Genomic DNA, 21,969 nt, shown 5'->3' with positions numbered 1-21,969 from the left:
AGGCTTCTATTAGCCGAAATGTCCTATTGTTACTCCATGCTTCTATAATAATGGATCTCAGAAACTTGTTGAGGTTGCTCCTTAATTATCCAAAACCTCTGTTCGTTATAATTTTTTTAAGTCACAAATACACTTTTTTTGTTGTTTGTTTTTTATTTTTTTATTTTTATTTTTTTTAGTTTTTCTTTTTTGTTTTTTTCTTTTTTTTTATTTTTTCTTTTTTTTGTTTGTTTGTTTTTTTGCTTTTAAAAAGTAATTTCCACAAATACACTTTTAACTGATCTCAGATAAAAACTACTCAAGGAAGGTCAGTAATCATTTCAGCACCTAATCTGTTAGAGGTCTGTGGTGAGCAGCCTTGAAGAGCTGGGTTAACTGGTTATTTTGCCTAATTCCGTCATCTTCAGTATCAGAAAAAGCAAGGCATTGTCTCAGCTTAGGATAAACACACGGCTGGCAATCAAATCCAGTCTCTTACATTCCGTGTTTTTTCTTTAAGGACTCTTCTACTTTGTTGACATAAGCTTTCATGGCATCTTCCTTGGTAGTCCCTTTCAGCTCATTCCAGGCATCCCACCTGGCCTTGCCCTTGAAGTCCAACATCCCAAGCCATTCTGTATTTACGTTGCCCACAGTTGCTTGTTTGTAGTGGCCATAGATGAACAGCATCTCATCATCCCCTGGTTTGATCTTAAGGTGCTTAACATCTTCCACAGCTTTCTCAGACTCAGCCTGAGACATCCTGGCCAGCTTGCAAAGACTACGGGGAGCCCATGAAGGAGGAGAGGAGCAGGAAGCAATCATTATAGTTTAAAAATTAAATATATATACTCTATTCTTTTAAAGATGCACTATAAATATGTATATATAGTACTATTTTCTTTTCAACTGGTAACGGTTTCCTTAAAATTTGTTGATAGTTTTCTCTCTCTGATGATGGAGAAGTCAGCTTATCTTTGGACCTGGCTTCTTTTCCAGGGTGGATGGGGGAATCCCAGAATAGTCCCCTGTGTGATATAAATGTAAAGAAAATAACCATCCATGTGAGCTGATAAGGAGAGATAATTGGATCTTTGTGGGATCTAGCCCCAGGGCTCCGGCCCTTTGAGTAGATGGAGTCTCATAGCCCTCCTCGAGTGAGTGTCTAACTCAGACTCCCACTCTCAAGTTCAGAGTTGTCAAAATGGCCTGATGGGTCTCCAAAGTCCTGGTGGAGATGACCAGCAAAGGCAATTAAGTCCTGGGACAGAATTTGCGATAAGGGAGAAGAGCCTGCATTGATGACCCTAATTCAGTGTCAGGGCCTTAATCAGACAGAGGAAGCACTCATTCTGGACTTAGTGCATGGCTGATACTGAAACTTCCTTGGATCAGTACCTCCAGCTCTGTAGCTGTATCCTGAAAAAATGATTGAAGTTGTGATTAGATTAGATATGGCTGATTCCTAGAGGACTTGAAATCTAGGCTATATGTCTTCTGGAACACCTATGGTTGATTTTGTGAAGAAACAGGTAGTTTCCCAAGAAAAATACTGGTTATTTTACCAGCAAAAAGGCAAATGAATAGCAAAATGAAAACAACTGATTACACCATAAATACTAAAAATGGTATTCCCCCTTTACAAAAGGTATGAAAATGCCTATGCCTTTCTCAAGTTCAAGAATGATTATAACCATGCTTCCATTTCCAAAAGAAGGAAACTGTACCCATAGTGACTATATAGAAAAAGAAACACGAGGTTGAGAGTCATAGCTGGGCTGACTGCCTGCGCACACCCAGCTGTTCTCTTAAAATTGCAAAGCCCATGGAAGTTCAAGGCTCTGTTGTTTTGGCCCAAATTACATATTTCAACACTTTTATTGTTTGCTTTTGATGTCTGGGTTAGTAATTTTAATGCAAAAAGGACCATCTGGGAAAAGTATTTTTTTGTGTCTCATGTGGGTTCTTTATGGAAGAGCAAAAATGCTCATTATTTAAACAAAAATGTTTTTAATGTGGGGCTGCAATGATGTTGTGAATAAGGAGTTACGTCATTGTGCTATCCACTTCTATGCCCAGAAAAACAGAAACACACTACTTTGTATTCATGAGAAAAGGGTGGAGATCACTGCAAGCAATGTGTTTTAGAATTTGCCCCAAATATTACCCTAGAATACATTCTTTGTTATTAAGCTTTGTTATAGCATAAGGAAAAAAAATGCTTCAGCAAACTTTCTCAAATGATCTTTCATAAAATTACATTTCTTAATATATTTTTAAATCAAGAAAGCCACATAATACAATATTAACTGGGAAACGAAATTTTTAAAAAACAATTCTTGAAAATAACAGATTGGCATAATCAAATTAGGTGAGTTCTGGTGATTATTGAGAAATAAAACACCTGGATTCAATAAATCTTAAAGCACTTAACCATGTAATAAAGCACAGAGAGATGAAAGAAAATGTGTAAATTTGAAGTCTCATCTAATTTAAAGTCACAAAAATGAGAATCACACAAAATAGCCTTCCTGGGCAGAAGTGAATATATCAGCACTGCAGGCTATGACAGTGTAGTGCCTGTTAACCCATTGTGGATAAACAATTAAAAAGCTTGATTACCAAATGTAAGATAATGTAAATTAGCACTCTTCAAAAGAGTCTGGGTATATCAGAGTACATGCAAATTTGCCCTAAGAGACTTTAGTTGGGGTGTGGGGTGGCTTTAAAGAATCCAGGTTCTTAAGTGAATTAAGGCAAGAACAGAAAACCAAATAACACATGTTCTCACTTATAAGTGGGAGCTAAGCGTTCGATACTCATGGACATAAACATGGGGATAGGCACTGGAGACTACTAGGGGTTGAGGGGAGGGAGGCAAGAGGCCGAAAGTCTACCTACTGGGTACTATGCCCACTACTTGAGCGATGGGATCATTGATACCCTCAACCTCAGCATCACACAATATGTCCGTGTAAAAAACCTGCACATGTATCTGAATCTAAAATAAAAGTTGAACTTATTAAATGTATATTTTTAAGAATCCAAATCCTTACCCTCCATAGGTTCTCTTTCCTAAACACACCTGCCTACAGGATATCCCTCTTGTAGTTCTCCTCTTATCTCTCACCACTATCATTTTCCTCCCAATGAACCCAAGAACAAACCACTTACTCTTCCTGAATCCAACCACATGCATTTTTCCAGGCTGAAAAAACCTCTCATCAAACCAAAGGGTTTAAAATGTCAAAACTGAAATATGACATATTGACAGAAAAAAAAGAGCTCATCAGTAAGAAATATTGAAGGCATAGGTGCATTATTTCATACAAGTGACAAATCTATAAAATAATTTTATTATTAAAGTTTATCTATTTGTCATAGAACTAGAATATTTAACTGTGAAAACCATGCCAAGTAGTTCCGATTGGTCAAGATGTGTGTTCTCTCTGCATCTTTTTTTTTTTTTTTTTTTTTTTGAGACGGAGTTTCACTCTTGTTACCCAGGCTGAAGTGCAATGGCGTGATCTCGGCTCACCGCAACCTCCGCCTCCTGGGTTCAGGCAATTCTCCTGCCTCAGCCTCCTGAGTAACTGGGATTACAGGCACGCACCACCATGCCCAGCTAATTTTTTTGGATTTTTAGTAGAGACGGGGTTTCACCATGTTTACCAGGATGGTCTCGATCTCTTGACCTCGTGATCCACCCGCCTGGGCCTCCCAAAGTGCTGGGATTACAGGTGTGAGCCACCACGCCAGGCCCTCCTCTCTCTGCATCTTTATGATTCTCAGTAATAATGAGCTTGGTGATTTGTATTATTAACCTGCATCATACCTTGTGTTTCAGTTGCATATTTGCATGGTTTCAAGGAAGAAGTGACAAAAATATCCATGTTCACTTGTGTCAAGTTTTCCTAAAAGACCATTTGCAAGAAAATGATCTTTATTTTACTTAATAGAGACACAAATCTCCTGCTCACTGTCACTCCTCAGTCATTTTGTTTATTCATCTATTTGACATTGTTTTGTGATACATAATTTACTTAATGTCAGTCATCAATTCACTTTTTGTAAACTCTACAATTACCAGGAAGTCAGTACCTTCTCTTTTCTTTGCTGTTAATTCCCAGCAAAGTAAACTGCACTCTTTAAAATAAACCATGTACTTAGTTATGGGTGTATGACACCCCTCTGCCGCCTATAGAGAGGGGACTGGTTCATAGTGAATCCTAGGCTTCTGATGTCCCTTGCTCACTATCTGTAAGTAATAAGCCTGCTTCATGAACTTGAATGTGAGTGTTCTTTCTCACTGGACTCAAACAACTTGGTAACCAGTACACAGTCAACGTGTTTCACACTGTTGACTTAAAACAATCATTTAACTCTCAGAATTCTGTTGTTCAGGAATTCAAGCAGTGCTCAAAAGGGAAAGCTCATTTCTGCAGCATGTGCATTGGCTGGAGAATCATGATAGCTTTGTATGCATGTCATGTTTCCCAAATGTTTGACTGAAGTGGCTGGGACCTGGCTGATCCTCTCTCTCTCTCTCCCTTCATAGACTCTTACACTCTGGGGCCTCTTTTCCTGCACATGCTCTCTCTTTACATGGATTCTTTATTTAGCTGCTTGTTTCCTCTAGAAGCTAAAAAAGAAGTCGTACGACATTAGAATGTCTGGGATCAAAAATCCAAGAATACGACTTCTGCTGCATTAAACTTGTCAAAAATATCACAAGTTCCATGCAGATTCAAGGTGTGGGTAAACAGACGTGCTCTCTTGGTCAGAGAACTGGCAAGTGCATGAATAATTCTTACTGACCATAGTTACATACCATCTCCCACAGTCTGCTCTCTGGCTACAAAAATTCACATAGAGTCAACGGCTCCAAAGATACCTGAAGTCTCAACAAATTGTATCAAATTCTATGCCCAATATCTCTTGATCTGCATTGGGATCAAATGGATGTGCATGAAATTTCATAAATGCAGCTCCTTTTGATATGAACTGTGAAGCAAAAATGCAAGTTATCTGTACTTCCATGCCCAGCAATATAGTGTTAAGACAGAACAGAATAACCACATTAGATACTGATTTATAACATGGAGAAATGAAGGCGCATAGTAGTCAGCAGCCAATAGAAATTCTGAAATACAGCCAGGCTTACCTTATCAGTGTCCCCTAACCTGGAGGCAAGGAATGTTTCTTGATTTGGGTTCAGTTTTGCTATATAGAAGTGATTACCTAATCCATTGCTTCTAATAGCTTATATTTTTGTCTGCTGGGCTCTGGGCTCTACCCTCTGAATCATATTTCCTTTGTTCCCAAGAAATTTTTAATGTTTGCCATCACGTAGTTGTCTCAGTCTACCTTTTGCAAAGCAAGTTGAGGGCTCAGAGAACAAAATTAAAAACTTACCTTTTTTCATTTTGCACCTTCCATGTACTTTTTAGTTCAAGCTGATACAAACTTTAAGAAATTTAGTGTGCTTCTTGTGTATCAAAGTCTAAATCTGAAATCAAATTATAAGTGAAAAAGTGACACATACAAATCTCTTCAAGACAAGCCCCTCTCTAATGCAGGCTTTGAGTCAGAGTGTTGTGGAACAATACTTTTTAAATTCTTACAAGCTGTTTTGTCTAGCTGAGAAGGTTGACAAGGCACTGAGTTAAATTAGGGATCTTGTAACTACACTGTTGATTTGATCTTTACAGTAAGGCTATGTCTTATTGACAATGTCCTGAATTCTATCTTTTTCCTGGGGCCCTTTCTCACTTTTAGAACATTTTTCTAACTCAAGAATGTGGGAAAGAGAAAGTATTTTATTTTTCAACTTAGCAAGCCCTCAGTTGGAAATATTTTCTCTAAATTTACTTGAAAATGGAGTCATTCCTCTTTAGTCAGTATCATTTTTGCAATGCCTTATAATATGTAGGTATAAGAGGCTGTGTTAGTTCATTTTCATGCTACCATAAAGACATACTCAAGACTGGGCAATTTTTAACAAAACAAAGAAGTTTAATGGACTTATAGTTCCATGTGGCTCGAGAGACCTCAAAATCATCGTGGAAGGCAGGCGTCCCCAAACTACGGCCTGCAGGCCACATGCGGCCCCCTGAGGCCATTTATCCAGCCCCCCACCACACTTCAGGAAGGGGCACCTCTTTCACTGGTGGTCAGTGAGAGGAGCACAGTATGTGGCGGCCCTCCAATGGTCTGAGGGACAGTGAACTGGCCCCCTGTGTAAAAAGTTTGGGGACACCTGCTGGAAGGTGAAAGACATGACTCACATGATAGCAGACAAGAGAAGAGAGCTTGTGCAGGGAAACTCCCATTTTTTAAAACCATCAGAACTCATGAGATATTCACTATCTAGAGAACAGCACAAGAAAGACCCACCCTCATAATTTGATCACTTCCCACAAGGTTCCTCTCATGACAGATGGGAATTGTGGGAGTTACAATCCAAGATGAGATTTTGGTAGGAACACAGCCAAACCATATCGACCTGTCTCTGGTCCCTCCCAAATCTCATTTCCTCACATTTCAAAATCAATCATACCTTCCCAACAGTCTTCCAAAGTCTTAACTCATTGCAGCATTAACTCAAAAGTCCACTGTCCAAAGTTTCATCTAAGACAAAGCAAGTCCCTTCCACCTATGAGCCTGTAAAATCAAAAGCAAGTTAGTTACTTTCTAGATACAATGAGGGTACAGGTATTGGGTAAAAATAGCCATTCCAAATGAGAGAAATTGGCCAAAACAAAGGGACTATAGGCCCCATGCAAGTCCAAAATCTAGTAGGTCAGTCAAATCTTAAAGTTCCAAAATGATCTCCTTTGACTCCAGTCTCACATCCAGGTTACACTGATGCAAGAGGTAGGTTTTCATGGTCTTGGGAAGCTCCACCTCTGTGGCTTTGCAGGGTATAGTCCCCCTCCTGGCTGCCTTCCATGGCTGGCATTGAGTGTCTGTGGCTTTTCTAGGTGCACAGTGCAAGCTGTGGGTGGATCTACCATTCTGGGGTCTGGAGGATGGTGGCCCTCTTCTTACAGCTCAACTACACATTGCCACAGTAGGTAATCTGCGTGGGGGCTTCAAACACACATTTTTTTTTTTTTTTTTTTTTTTTTTTGAGATGGAGTTTCCCTCTTGTTACCCAAGCTGGAGTGCAATGGCGCAATCTCAGCTCACCGCAACCTCTGCCTCCTGGGTTCAAGCAGTTCTCCTGCCTCAGCCTCCTGAGTAGCTGAGATTACAGGCACGTGCCACCATGCCCAGCTAATGTTTTGTATTTTTAGTAGAGATGGGGTTTCACCATGTTGACCAGGATGGTCTCGATCTCTCAACCTCGTGATCCACCTGGCTCGGCCTCCCAAAGTGCTGGGATTACAGGCTTGAGCCACCACTCCTGGCCTTGAACACAGATTTATCTTCCTCACTGCCCTAGCAGAGGTTTCCTCAGATCCCCACTCCTGCTGCAAACTTCTGCCTGAACATTTAGGTGTTTCCATACATCCTCTGAAATCTAGGCAGAGGTTCCCAAACCCCAGTTCTTGACTTCTGTGCACTGGCAGGCTCTACACCACATGGAAGATGCGAGGACTTGAGGCCTGCACCCCCGGAAGCCACAGCCTGAGCCACAGCCTAGGCTGCAATCAGCATGGGTATCTTGGGCCCCACCCATGAAACCACTTTTTCCTCTTAGCCCTCCAGGCCTCTGATTTAAGAGGCTGCCATGAAGGCCTCCGACATGTCCTGGAGACATTTACCCCATTGTCTTGGGGATGAACATTCAGCTCTTAGTTACTTATGCAAATTTCTGAAGCCAGCTTGAATTTCCCCTCAGAAAATGGGGTTTTCTTTTCTATTGAATTGTCAGTCTACAAATTTTCTGAACTTTTATGCTCTGCTTCTCTTATAAAACTGAATGCTTTTAACAACACACAGGTTACCTTTTAAATGATGTGCTGCTTAGAAATTTCTTCTGCCAGATACTTTAAATCATGCCTCTCAAGTTCAAAGTTTCACACCTCTCTAGGGCAGGGGCAAAATGCCACCAGTCTCTTTGCTAAAACATAACAAGAATCACCTTTGTTCCTGTTCCTATAATAAGTTTCTCATTTCTACCTGAGACTACCTCAGCTGGGACATTATTTTCCATGTTGCTATCAGCATTTTTGGCAAAGCAATTGAACAAGTCTCTAGGAAGTTCCAAACTTTCTCACATTTTCCTGTCTTCTTCTGAGCCCTCCAAACTGTTCCAACCTCTGCCTGTTACCCATTTCCAAAGTTGCTTTCACATTTTTGGGTATCTTTTCAGCAGTGCCCCACACTACTGGTACCAATTAGTTTGTTTTCATGCTGCTGATAAAGACATACCCAAGACTGGACAGTTTACAACAAAAGAAAGAAATTTAATGGACTTAAAGTTCCACATACCTCACAATCCTGGTGGAAGTTGAATGTCTCACATGCCAGCAGACAAGAGAAGAGAGCTTGTGCAAGGAAACTCCTGTCTTTAAAACCATCAGATCTCATCAGACTTACTCACTATCATGAGAACAGCACAAGAAAGACCTGCCCCCATAATTCAATTACCTCACATCAGGTTCCTCCCACGACACATGGGAATTGTGGGAGTTATAATTCAGGATGAAATTTGGGTGGGGATACAGACAAACCATATTAGAAGCCAATTTGCACATTCAGAATTCCGCCTGGAAACCTGCTTAGCCAGTTCCACAAACTCCTTAGGTATATTTTTTATCTTTAGATTCCTGCACATAATAGTTTTTTCAAATGTTTCCCCACTATTTAATATTAGGCATTCTTCTCCAGTCTCCAATAATAATTTGCTTATTGCTCTTCTAACCTCCATGAATAGTCCCGTTGTTCTTCCAGTTTTTACCTGTAGTTCAGGGGCTGGCTGGGTCTCTTTCTACGTCCCTCCATAGTGTTTCATCTTCAGAGGTTTTTTTTTTTTCTCTCCACATAGCCACTCTCTCCAGGACAATAAGAGAACTTCCTTAAATAGCAGCTGTTTTTCCCTCTGATCAAAAGCAGAGGCTATGTGACCATTGTAGGACTGGACCCAAAAGTCCTAGAATGTCATGTCTGCTGCATTCTATTGGTCAAAGCAAGTCCCAAGGTCAGACCAGATAGAGTTTATCCTCATCTCTTGATTAGAGAAGCCACAAGTGCATATAATATGCAAAAAAACTCTACAGTGGGTTGAATAGCGGCTCCCAAATAAATGCTTATGTCCTAATTACCAGAACCTGTGAATGTTACCTTACTTGGAAAAGGGATTTTTGCAAATGCAACTAAGTTAAAGGTCTTGAGATGAGGATATCATCCTGTCTTATCCATGAGGGCTCTCATTCAATGACAAGCGTTCCTACAAAAGATACACAAAGGAGAAGCATACAAACAGAAGGAAAAACCACGTGAAGATTGAGGCACATGCAGTCACAAGCCAAGGAATGCTGGCAGCTGTCAGATGCTGGAAGAGACAAGGAACAGAATCTCTTTTAGAGCCTCTGAAGGAAGCAGCGATATCTTGATTTTGGACTTCTGGACTTGACCTGTGAGAGAATCAATTTGTGTTGTTTTAGGTCACCATGTTTGAGGTATTTGGTTATGGCAGTCACAGGAAACTAATATAGCAGCTATGTTTGAAGTCAATCTAATACATTATGCTTATATTATTTTTGCTGTTCAGATACTCAATATAAATAAGCTTTAAAAATTTTGCTTCAGTCTACAGAGATCAGATATATAGTATTTATTAATAATTTTAAGAAAAAATTTATTTTTGGAAATAATTTTTGAATGGACTGATTTTATAGGATAATGAAGATAAGAAAAATAATTTCCATTTTATAAATAGTTTTCAAAACTATAAATGTTGTCCCAGTGTAGATTTTAAATTGCATACTTACTATACAAATAATTGTCTAATGCATTCCTTTCTGCAATGATGGAGATGTCCTATCCCTGTCCAAGGTTGTAGCCACTAGACATGTGAATACTGAGAACTTGAAATATGATTTATGTGACTGAGAGATGAAGTTTCAAATTTTATTTCATTCATTTACTTTAAATTTAGCCAAATGTGACTAGTGGCTACCATATTGGACAAGTGTTGGTCCAACAAATCCTTTTACAAGTTAGGTAGTATTATCTCTTTTAACAGAATTGAAGAGAAACATAACTGTATTGGCCACTGATGGACTGAATTAGTCACAGCAACCACCCATGGCCACATGGCAAGAAACGCATGGCATGCATTAGGTTAAAAGGTCAAGAAACGTGTAATAAATAAACTATTTACAAATGTGAGCAAGATGTAAAGAAACCAATGATAGTGTAATACCCTGAGAATAGTAACAAGAAGGTTGTCAATATCTTTGGGCCTAAAGGGATAAAAGGGAGCACTTACTAGGAGATGGTATAGATAGGGTTACCTTGAAAGGAGAGGTAATTTTTCTGGGAAGGAGCAGGGAGAATAAATAGCCTTGTCTTCTGTTCTTCTAATCTCCTGCCAAGAAGTACTCATTGGTAAAATCCAGCTGGAAGCAAGAAGGCAAGCAGGCTGATACAGTCCACACAGGTCAGCCTCCAGGCAGAAAGTAAGATAAAAGAGAATGGTATAGATCTAGAAGGATAAATAGAAGATACCCAACAAATAGAAAATTAAAATAGAATTATTATTTATTATAAAGTGGTTTTGGCTGATCCAATTTAGCTGATGTTTACAGAAGTGAGTGACATTGTTATAATTAAACTTTTTATATTTTGTTAACTTATTTATGTAAATGAGATTTCCACAGTTTGAGTTCTGTCTCATTTTAGCAATAAGTGATTCATCCAAAGGTACATAAACTGAAAGAAAGGGAATGCTCCATTCATTTCAGATGTTTCCAAAAATATGATTAAAAAGTCTGCCCCTCCACAAAAGCAGTACATAAGGTGGCACAACTGTCAGAATCAATTTTTTCAGAACCCTGGAATGTAATCAAAAGCTTACAACAACCAGGGGAACACTTAATCAAGAAAAAACAGCCAAATCTCAGCATATGTCCTAGCAATTCCACTCCTGGGTATACACCCAAGAGAACTGAAAACATATGTTCACATAAAAATTTGTACATGGAACATTCATAGCAGCATTATTAATAATAAATAAAAGTGGAAACAACCCAAATGTCCATCAACTGATGTATAGATAAACAAAATTTGGTATAACTATACGATGACTATTATTCTGTCATTAAAGGAAATAAAGTATTGATATGTGCAATAGCATGGATGAGCCTCAAAAGCATTATGCTAAGTGTAAGAAACCAGTCACGAAATCCCATGTTATATGATTTCATTTATATGAAATGTCTAGAATAGGGAAATCCACAGAGACAGAAAGCAGATTAGTGGTTGCCAAGGGATGGGAGATGAAGGGAATGGAGAATGACTGCTTAATAAATAAGGGGTTTCTTTATGAGATGATAAAAATACTTTGGAACTAGATAGAGGTGAAGGTTTCGCAATACTGTGAATGCACTAAAAGCCACTGAACCATACACTTTAAAACGGTGAATTTTATGTTATGTGAATTTTACCTCAATTTTAAAAACTGTGGTATTTAGATTCCATTGGATACATTAATAGCATGATGGATTTTTATTTGAAAATTCAGAATTTTCAATATTCTTGAAGTTGCCATGTTTATAACAATTTAATCTAGAATGAAAAAATTTTGATATGACTTCAAAAATGTGTGGCAGGGTAGGTTGAATCCAATGAGGCTGGTGATATTTGACTGTTTTAACCTATAAAATGACATTTTATGTGATTCCATTGTTTTTCAAATGTTCTAGAAGGTGTATGAGCAAATAAGTAGATCACTATGTGAAGGATTGGAGAAAAAAGGTAAACTTAGCACCTGCTAACCTGGGGGACAGTGAGCTTCAGGTGAGTAAGAATTTTCAGAGAAGGAACAGAAGCATGAGGAGTGTGTGATGGTGGGTGGCACAGGAGTGCCCCAGCCCTGGGCCTGCAGCTTGCCTTCCAATGCTCCACCACTTACTTGCTATGGAGCATCAGACAAGTTCATTACCTTGGTGCACTGTACAGATGATACTAGTACTTACCACATAGGGTTGTTCTGAGGATTAAATGACCTAATGTATAAGAAGAGTGTAAAACAATACTAGCAAATACACGCTGCATCAGCGGGCCATTGCTACAATAACACTGCATAACAAAAAAGCAAAAAATTTCAATGTTATATAACAATAAGCATTTATTTCTCACTTTGCACCTGTAGATTGGTTAGACTTGCCTCAGGCTGCAAGTTGGGACCAGGTCTGCTATAAGAGTTGCTCATCTTCCTTGGACCAGCAGTTAATCAAGGAATGTTCTTCTCATGGCAAAAGGCAGGAATACAAAGAAATGTTGACTTCCCTTTTGAAGTAAGGCTTTTTTTTTAAAGTTTTTTATTTCCTTTTGTTTTGCATATTCTTCTAAATCTTGTATTTTTATTGGAGTTTCAATAGAGAAAACATTACTATCCATTAAACATTCCTTGGTTGTGAAGCAAATTCATGCTTCAGTCAAAAACACTGGTATGTCTCATTCTTTGAAACAGTCATCTTCCCTTCTGCACCAAGCAAGCTACATGAATCCCATACAACATTGATAGAGACGGAGAAAAATCATTTCCTTGGATTCTGAATTCATTTTGATTATAATTTTCTCTCTTCTTCTTTTGACAAGCCAGTCTTATGTGCTGCCAGAGTAATTTTGTAGCATCTACTAAAGAGAAATAATTTGGAAAACACATCACATGTGCTAGCTGAGAGATATATTTTGTTGGGCAGGTGAAGCAGGATTCAGGGGGAATTTGCCTCTCTTCCCGTAGTTTGGCCTGTATGTTTTATTATCAGAAACCAAAAAAAGTTTTAATTCACCTTCTTCTGTTTCCTGGTGAGTAAACAAAGGAAGATGTTTTGATAAAGAGACTTAATGGGAGAAGTTGATATATTATACCTTTGCAGATAACTCAAATGTATAAGCCTAAGGAAATACGCTTATCAATTCTTCCCACCTGAATGACAGTTTAGCTTGTGGGATTCTGATAATAAAGTAAATAAAATTAACACTTTTTTTCCATATAATAGTGCTGTAAATTACATGCAAAGTTATCATATGTGCCTGGCCAGGATGAAAACACCTTGAGATCAAGTCTTTACTATAATACTAATGTGTAGATAGTAGAGTCCTTTTGGCTAAAAAGCAAGAGAGCACCTTTCTTAGAAGTACATAATGTGGCTTCCAAACACTAATACTTGTTTCTGGGTTGCAATTCGAATTGGCAAAGACTGAATGTGAATAATACACTTGATTTTGTTGACACATGTTATTTTATTTTATTTCTGGCTACAGACAGGGTCTTGCTCTGTCACCCAGGTTGTAGTGTAGTGGTGAGATCAGCTCACTGTAGCCTCAACTTCCTGGGTTCAAGCAATCATCTCTCCTCAGCCTTCCAAATAGCTGGGACTACAGGTGTGCACTACTGCACCTAGCTAATTTTTAAAAAAATTTGTAGAGATGGGACCTCACTATGTTGCCTAGGCTGATCTTAAGCTCCTGGACTCAAGCAATCCTCTGGCCTCAGTCTCAGCCTCCCAAAGGGCTGGAATTACAGGCATGAGCCACTGCACCTGACCTCCCAGCCATTCTTTTTAATTTCTGTTTAAATGTTTTACATTGTGATTATATTTCCTTAGAGTGAGGGAGCTTTAGCCTATTCCCAAGATGGAAGGTGTAATCTCACAGGAAGTCCTAGCTGCTCGTCTGCCCTCTGAAGTCCAACTAAAAGTGATTATGTGCCTTTGATCACACATTTGACTTTAGTCTTAAGGAATGTGTATGTGAGCACTATGCAACCATTCATCATGATACCAATAGGGATGGGGGTAAGAGAAATTCCAGGCAGAAAAGAGTCCCTGGTGAAGCCCCACTCTCAAGCTGAAAAGCGTGAGACTGCAGCCCAAAGTGAGAATTTATATCCCCATTTTTCTGCTGGAATACTGCCTTTTCCTAAACCACCTCTGGCCCTGCTCTGCCCCATTGTGTACCTATAAAGACCCCAGTCTCAGCTGGCAGAGAGGAGAAGCAGCTAGATGTCAGGGACTATGGTTGGACGTCAGAGAGAAGTGGCTTGACTTCAGAGAGACAGCTTGACAGTGTAATTTCGGAGAAGAATCCAGCCAGAGATGGCTGGTCTTGAGGGGAAGATTATCTACCCATCCCACCCCCTTTTCAGCTCCCTTTCCCACTGAGGGCTACTTCCATCAGCAATAAAATTCCCTGCGTTTATCATCCTTCAATTTGCTCATGTAACTTCATTTTTCCTGGACACTGGACAAGCTCAGGAGCCATGAGTGTGGATACAAAAGGCTATCACACTGGCCCTTTGCCCTCACTGGTGGAAGGTAGCTGCCTCAGGTGAAAAGGCAGAGGGTCCACTTAGCTGTTAACACTTAAGCCACGCACAGATGGCAGAGCTAAAAGAGCACAGTAACATACCCTCTGGGGCTTCAGGGGTCTCAGGCACCCCCACCTAGACGCTGCAGGGCCTGCATGAAGTTCACTCCTGCCGGAGCCCAAAAGTGCTAGCACCCACTCATCTGCGTGCTTCCTCCCTCAAGGGGTGCAATGCAGCAGGTCAGAGTAAGTGGAGTTTGATCCTGCTGGCGCTGAAGCAGTCAGCTGGTTCCAGCACTCATGCACTCCAGTTCCCACCTCATTTACTTGCATGTCTCCTCCTATGAGGATTTGAGAGCAGCGGGCTGAATAAACAAGGCACCCCTGTCCCGAGTCCCACAAAAGGGGTCAGGGAAATATCCTGCTTCATCACTCCTTTAAAATCTTTAATGACAGGAGAAAATTCTCATGGGAGAATTATACTATTTCTAAGTGAGAAAAAAAAATAGAATACAAGCTATTTAAATAGTATAATTTCCACTGAGCAAGAAAAAAGTACAGTTATTTGAAAGGAAACACATCTAAATGTTAATAGTGAGGCTCAGGATCATTATTATTCCTCTTGTTGCATTATCCTATATTCATGAACTCTTTACAGTAAATGAGAGCTACTTTTTATTTTTTGAGACAGAGTCTTGCTCTTTCGCCAGGCTGGAGTGCAGTGGCATGATCTTGGCTCACTGCAACCTCTGTCTCCCGGATTCAAGCAATTCCCCTGCCTCAGCCTCCTGAGTAGCTGGGACTACATACAGGTGTGTGCCACCGTGCCTGGCTAATTTTTTGTATTTTAGTAGAGATGGGGTTTCACCATGGCCAGGATGGTCTTGATCGCCTGACTTCATGATCCCCCTACCTCGGCCTCCCAAAGTGCTGGGATGAGGCGTGAGCCACCGTGCCCAGCCAAGAGTTACTTTTTTTTTTTGAGACGGAGTTTCGCTCTTGTTACCCAGGCTGGAGTGCAATGGCGTAATCTCAGCTCACCGCAACCTCCACCTCCTGGATTCAGGCAATTCTCCTGCCTCAGCCTCCTGAGTAGCTGGGATTACAGGCACGCACCACCATGCCCAGCTAATTTTTTGTATTTTTAGCAGAGATGGGGTTTCACCATGTTGACCAGAATGGTCTCGATCTCTTGAGCTCGTGATCCACCCACCTCAGCCTCCCAAAGTGCTGGGATTACAGGCTTGAGCCACTGTGCCCAGCAAGAGTTACTTTTATAACTTGAAAAGTTCCTAAAAATTAGCTCCCCATTCTTGTTCTGTTACCCAGGTTGGAGTATCATGGCAAGATCACAGCTAAGTCTAGCCCTGACTTCTGGGTTCAGGTGATCATCTCTCTTCAGCCTCCCAGATAGCTGGGACTACAGGCACACATTATCACACCTGCCTAATTTTAAAAATATTGTAGAGATGGGATCTCACTGTGTTGTCCAGGCTGGTCTTGAACTCCTGGCCTCAAGCAATCCTCTGGCCTCACCCTCCCAAAGGCCAGGGATTACAGACATGAGCCATTGTGCCTGGCCTCCCAGCCGTTGTTGAAATATGCTGGAAAAACAACATTTTATACATTAAAAATAAGATATAAAAGAGGCTTTTCTAAGCTTCCCAAAACTTCTATCTTCTGCCATAACTTATTTTTCTTTATTCTATTCTTGGTGGTCTCAGTTAATGTCATAATTTCAACTACTGATGTTACGACATAAACACCCTGGTCCTAGGTATGCAGGCTTTGCCTTGTCCTTCAGTTCTAGTCCTGCAATACCAACCATTTGCCAAGTTGCTCTACATGGATATCTTGTAAGTATATTGAATATTAACCCCAAACCAAATCACGAATTGTCCTCCAAGTCCTGCTTATGCTCCTGCTCACTCTGTTCCTGTTAATGACACCCACTCTCTCGGTCATTAGGAGATAATCACACTGTTATCTTAACCCTCCCTTATCTTTCACATATGAACAATTGTCATCACATTTCATCTCAACAATGTTGCTTGAATTTAATTGCTCCTCTCCATTCCCACTGACAGTATCCTAATTATATCTCTCATTTGGACAATGGCATTGTACTTACCAAACACCTCACATTTATTAACCTTAACCTGCACAATACTCAAATGATGTAGGTACTCTTCTTATCATCTCTATTTTAGGTCACTTGCCCAAGGTCATAGAGTTTACAAGCAGAGCTAGGATTTGAACCCAGGCAGTTTAATGTCAGAGACTGTATCCATAATTTCCTGCCACATAGCCTCTAGATCAGTTATGGCAACAACAGCTATTCTAATTTTCCCTACAAGTCTACAAAAGTAGCATTATCCGTATTTTAGAGATTTCGAAACCAAGGCTCAAGCAGGTTAAGAACAGAAAAACACCTGATGTAAGTCGGCCTACTCACCCACCTTCATCAGATTAATTCTCTAAGTGCACCCGTCTGATTATTCCTTAAATAAGAAAAGGAGAAAAAATTGTATCCTTCATTGTCTCAAGGAAAAAAATCCAAACTGTTACTTGGGCTTTCAGGGGCTCCCCATGCCTGCTCACTTTCTAGCTTCATCTACCACTTGTCACTCAAGCTGGGTAGATCACCTCGCCTGAACTCATACGTGCTTAAACTTCTATTTTCATTTCTTACCACCCATCCCAGTCTCTGTGTGTGTATTCTCTGTATGTGCTGAAAACGTACATTTGGAGTTTTCACTAAACAGCAACCATAGATTAGGTATCTTCTGAAGACTTCTTTGCCATTACACAGACCATGGAAAGAGAAAAGTAATTTCGTTTTTCCAAAGTGGGAAAATAGGCTTGGCAGAGCTATCTTCCTGCTTTCTCTCACAGAGTGGTGTCCCATAGTAATGCTGTCAGTTCAACAATGTATATATAAATAATAAAATGTAAAAAAAAAAATTAGAGGATGGTGATGAGTAGAGAGTGGAAGCAAGAGGCAGGTTGAGTGTCCTTTAGCTATTAACCCCAAGAATGATGGCTTGGATAGTCCCAGGCTGGAGCCTGCTTTTGTCCAGATGGCTTTTTCGTATTGGTCTTCTGCTGTAGAAGGCTAGAGTGCCTGTTTTCATCTTTTCCTCTTTCTCCCCTAGCTCCACTTCTTCCTCCTCCCTCTTACTCCTCTTTTCTTTCTTCTCATATCTTCCCATCTAAGAAAGTCTTACTAGGAGTTTCAACGTGAACAAGAGATTAAAAACAGCCGCTTTGCTAGAGGTGGGGTGGGGAGCCCGAAGCCTTCTTCATCTGTCCCTCATCATACACCCCGACCCTTGCTCCTGAAGACTTCTGCATAAACCAGTTTCCAAGGGCTGTGTGGGCAGAGTGTGCATGTGCAGGCATGCATGCCTGTTTGGAGATGGTATGGAGAAAAAGGTGATTGTATTGTTCATAAAAATGTAATTTGCTCCAATATACCCCCACTTTCTTTCTAAATTACTTGCTTTTATATTCTGGATTCCCTAGAATTTACACTGAAATGTCATACAACTAGTATTTGTTTAGGGCTTGCTGAGCTGCTTTCATGCCGTGAGGATTCAGAAATATATGAAGCAGTCCCTGCCCAAGAAAGTGCATAGTTTAATTGTGAAGCGAAGACTGTCACCTTCCTGAGAGTTACTCCAACATTCTAGATTTTCAGTTCTTATATTTTGCTTGAACTTTGGCTCTAATACTTTAACTGCCTGTTTGCCTCCTAGACAATATGCTTGATTGTCCTACCCCTCACCTCAATTTGACATCTCTAAACCTGAAGCTATGTCCTTTGTCAGAAAACCAAGATGTTTGTAACATCTACATCAGAGTTGTCTGCTAAACAAGTAAAAACATGGAGGAACAATAATAAACGGTTGAGATCATCAAAGTGACCAAAGTCACAAAAATAATTGGAGCTTTCTAAGAGGTACTATTAATGATTTGAAGCCCGTAACATATGAGAGGGAGTAGCTGTCTCCTGGAGTGAACATATACCTGCGATTATCTCGATGACCTCAGTTCCCTGCCTCTCATCCTGTCAGCATCTCTATGTTAATATGATTATAGTATTTAAAGACAGGGTTTTAAATATATAAATAGCTCTTAAATTACAAGTCTATAACTACATTTACAATGCAGCCAAATAAGCAGAAATCTGTTCTAAAAATGGAGAAAAAACTGACCATGATGGACACTCTAAAAGAAGGTACTATATATAAAAAACAGTATTTATTATAATTTCCAGGTAGTGACTGGTATTTTATGGAACCCATAGATCAGGCATGTTCAGGGTGATATGGCCATAGACATGACTGGTATTTTCAAGAATAATTTTGAATCCATCTTATATCCTTATTGTAAAAACAAACACTTGCAAAAAATTGTGACTTTATTGTATTTGATTTTGCTGTAGAGCAAAAGCCTCCAAGGGTTGCAGAGTAACAGACTGTTGCTCAATGTAAAGAAGAACTCCTAAGAAGAGGGCTAGTCAGACTGGTAGTCTAGGAGCGCAATGTGTTTCCTTTTCTAATTCAGACACGAGCTGGGATGAAGCACTGCATTCAGAGGGATGTTGAATTGAAAGTCCTTCAAAGACCTTCCAACTAAACACTTTATGAGCATACGAATATAAGTTCACCAGGAGATCAGGGAGGCGAGAAACTAAAATTAGAAGGACTTTTAGCAGAAGGGTCTTCCTAATGGAGGAGGTCATTAGGGCTTGCTTTGAAGGGCTGCTAGGTTTTTGAGAAGGGGTGAGTAAAAGGCATCATTTTGGGTGGGAAAAACATTATGTCAAAGGTGTGGAAGAGGCTGGGCAGGTGCAAGAGAAGGAAGAGGGCAGCTGATGCTGATGGGGGAAAACAATATGATAGAAAGAGCCCCTGGAAAGAGAACAGGAGTTGATCTGTGTTTGAGGCAGTGGTAAGCTTAGCAAAAACCTGATAGCTTTTCATATGTCATTTGATAAATCTGACAGTTGCCTAAGGACATGTGAACTTGGGAGCAGCTCTGAAGTGCAAGGATGTGAAAGAGCTATGTGCTGTGTTACAGCTTCTTCTCCAGGCTGAGGAACTAGGTCTTGCCTAAGTACAAGGGGATGGCTGCCAATCAGAACTTCCAATTTATCCAAGGCAGAGTAACCTTTTAGGTGTCTCTCTGTCTTGTCTATATTGAGATGAAAGGGCAACAAGAAAATCTGTGAACATCTTATTAAAGCCATAACATGATGTTTTAAGAACTATCATTTCACCACAGAGGTGAAAAAAGACTTTCAAAAATATCATAAAGATTCTTTGCTATGGAACAAATAAATACAGATCATTTATTAAGGAACGGAAACACTGAAAGCAAGCCAGATATGGAATTGTTTCCCCTAAAAACACTTAAGATAATTATCCATTTTGTAACTCTACCATTATAACATAAATTATATAGACAAATTATAATAAAAAACCATTACAGGATGGTTTGCAGCAGCATGCAGCTGGGAGTGATAGTATATCCTCTGGACTGCAAATGACCTGTCTCTGATGTTACTGTCCCCACTTGAGCCCTAGGGACAGAGCTGTGTATATTATGGCAAGTGGCCAAGGAAGTATCATGATGGTTCTGTCAGCAACCCCAAAACGGTGATAGTTCTAGGTAGTTTGTATATTTCTATGTTTTGGCATTATTGACTTTCAACTGTATAAATCTGTATTTTCATTGTATTCCTTAAGTCTATACAATGGAAAGAGGAAAAAGCAAAGAATAAATTCAGAAAACAGTAGAACAAATTATGTTTCAATCAATTTGTACTTTTGTAATAAAGAGACCTCAAATCCTGATATATTAACTTACAACAAGCAAAGTTTCAAACATTCTTCTACTGTCATTCAATTGTCTATGTGTGAGGATAACTGGTTGTGAGGACAGAGGACTAATCACAAAATGCATCCTTTGCGTAATGAGACCCTTAGTAGAATAAGATAACACTTTAGATTTATTCTGAAAAAGACAAAAGACTTTTTGGCTGGTGACACCCAGTGTTGTTTCTGTGATATTACCTCCCACTGTAGACTATCGCGTCTCTCCTTCAATCCAACCATTCTATAATTGACCTCGGATGTATTTCAAATAAAATCCCCAAGATATTGCTGCTTTCCCCTTTCTTGTCTTAAGTGTTATACTGGTAGGATTTGGATGGGATGAGAGAGGAGGGGACACTTAAAGCAAGGGAACAGCCTGAATAAAGACAATATATTCATATATATGAGAGAAGTCATAAGTTGAGTCGCCAGGCTACAGCAATTTCTCCTAAATTGGTAGTAGGTTGAGGAGGAATCTTCTGGTGGTACAATCTTATATAGTAGTAGGTGTGCTGGGTTGTAGAGTGGTGGGTGGGTGCCAAAGAGATGTGGAGGAGAAGAAGGTGGCAAAACTCACAGGTGGGTCATCATGAAGAACAGTGCAGAGAACTGAATTGCTATCCTGAGTGCAAAGTCAGGGAGCAATACACAAGACCACCCTCACTTCTGACACCAAATGTAGTTCCAGGGTTCCTGGAGACCATCCTCAGTTTCCACAGTTCACTAGAAGGACTCACAGAACTCACTGAAAGCTGTTATATTCACTGGGCACGGTGGCTCAAGCCTGTAATTCCAGTACTTTGGGAGGCCGAGGCAGGTGGATCACGAGGTCAAGAGATAGAGACCATCCTGGTCAACATGGTGAAAACTCATCTCTACTAAAAATACAAAAATTTAGCTGGGAATGGTGGCGCATGCCTGTAATCCCAGCTACTCAGGAGGCTGAGGCAGGAGAATTGCCTGAACCCAGGAGGCGGAGGTTGCAGTGAGCTGAGATTGTGCCATTGGACTCCAGCCTGGGTAACAAGAGTGAAACTCCGTCTCAAAAAAAAAAAAAAAAAAAAAAAAGAAAGAAAAGAAAAAGAAAGCTGTTATATTCATGGTTTTTATTTGTCACAATGAAAGGTTACAGAATAAAATCAGTCAAGGAAAGCGATATACAGGGCAGTATCCCACACACAGAGCTGATTGTTCTCTTCCAGCAGATTGTGGACAGCATTAGCTTTCCCAGTAACATTAGAAGGCAATATGCACAAAGTACTGCCAACTAGGGAAGCTCATCCACGTCTTGGTGTCCAGAGTTTTTATTGGGGCTCAGTCACACAGACATGGTTGATCACCCATGCATCCGACCTCAGCCTCCAGCCCCACCAAAAGCTCATTGTTAGACTGATGGTGTGGCCCAAGTCCCTCAGGTAGACAAAGACATGACATTCTAAGGGGTTAGAAAGTACCTCCCAAGACCCACGGAAAAAAACAAACTTCTCTTTGGGTATGGGTAATTTATTAGTGTAACTTGAGGTAACATATTTTGTTCTTCATTTTGTCCCCTTTTTCTTCTTTCTCTTCTTTTCATTTCTGTCTTCTGTCTTCCTTTCCCAAAATATTTAAGGTATAAACC

General features: G+C 40.1%; 1 protein-coding gene across 2 annotated transcripts in view; it reads right to left on the bottom strand.

Annotated features, from left to right (window-relative positions):
• LOC104650622 (acyl-CoA-binding protein-like) overlaps positions 1-21,969 on the bottom strand; it is a 49,338-nt gene that overhangs the window by 11,859 nt on the left and 15,510 nt on the right. For both annotated transcript variants that reach the window (XR_012517294.1, XM_074398032.1), the window contains exon 1: positions 479-21,969. This exon is cut by the window's right edge and continues 15,510 nt beyond it. Coding sequence is in view for 1 of the 2 variants with exons in the window: in XM_074398032.1 (XP_074254133.1) it covers positions 479-804 (326 nt within the window). In the remaining variant the exon portion in view is untranslated. The remainder of the gene's footprint in view (positions 1-478) is intronic.

This window comes from Saimiri boliviensis, chromosome 4 (assembly GCF_048565385.1).
Source record: "Saimiri boliviensis isolate mSaiBol1 chromosome 4, mSaiBol1.pri, whole genome shotgun sequence".
NCBI classification, from domain to species: Eukaryota; Metazoa; Chordata; class Mammalia; order Primates; family Cebidae; genus Saimiri; species Saimiri boliviensis.
The sequence above is the reverse complement of the archived record's forward strand: the minus strand, read 5'-3'. Positions and strand labels throughout refer to the sequence as shown.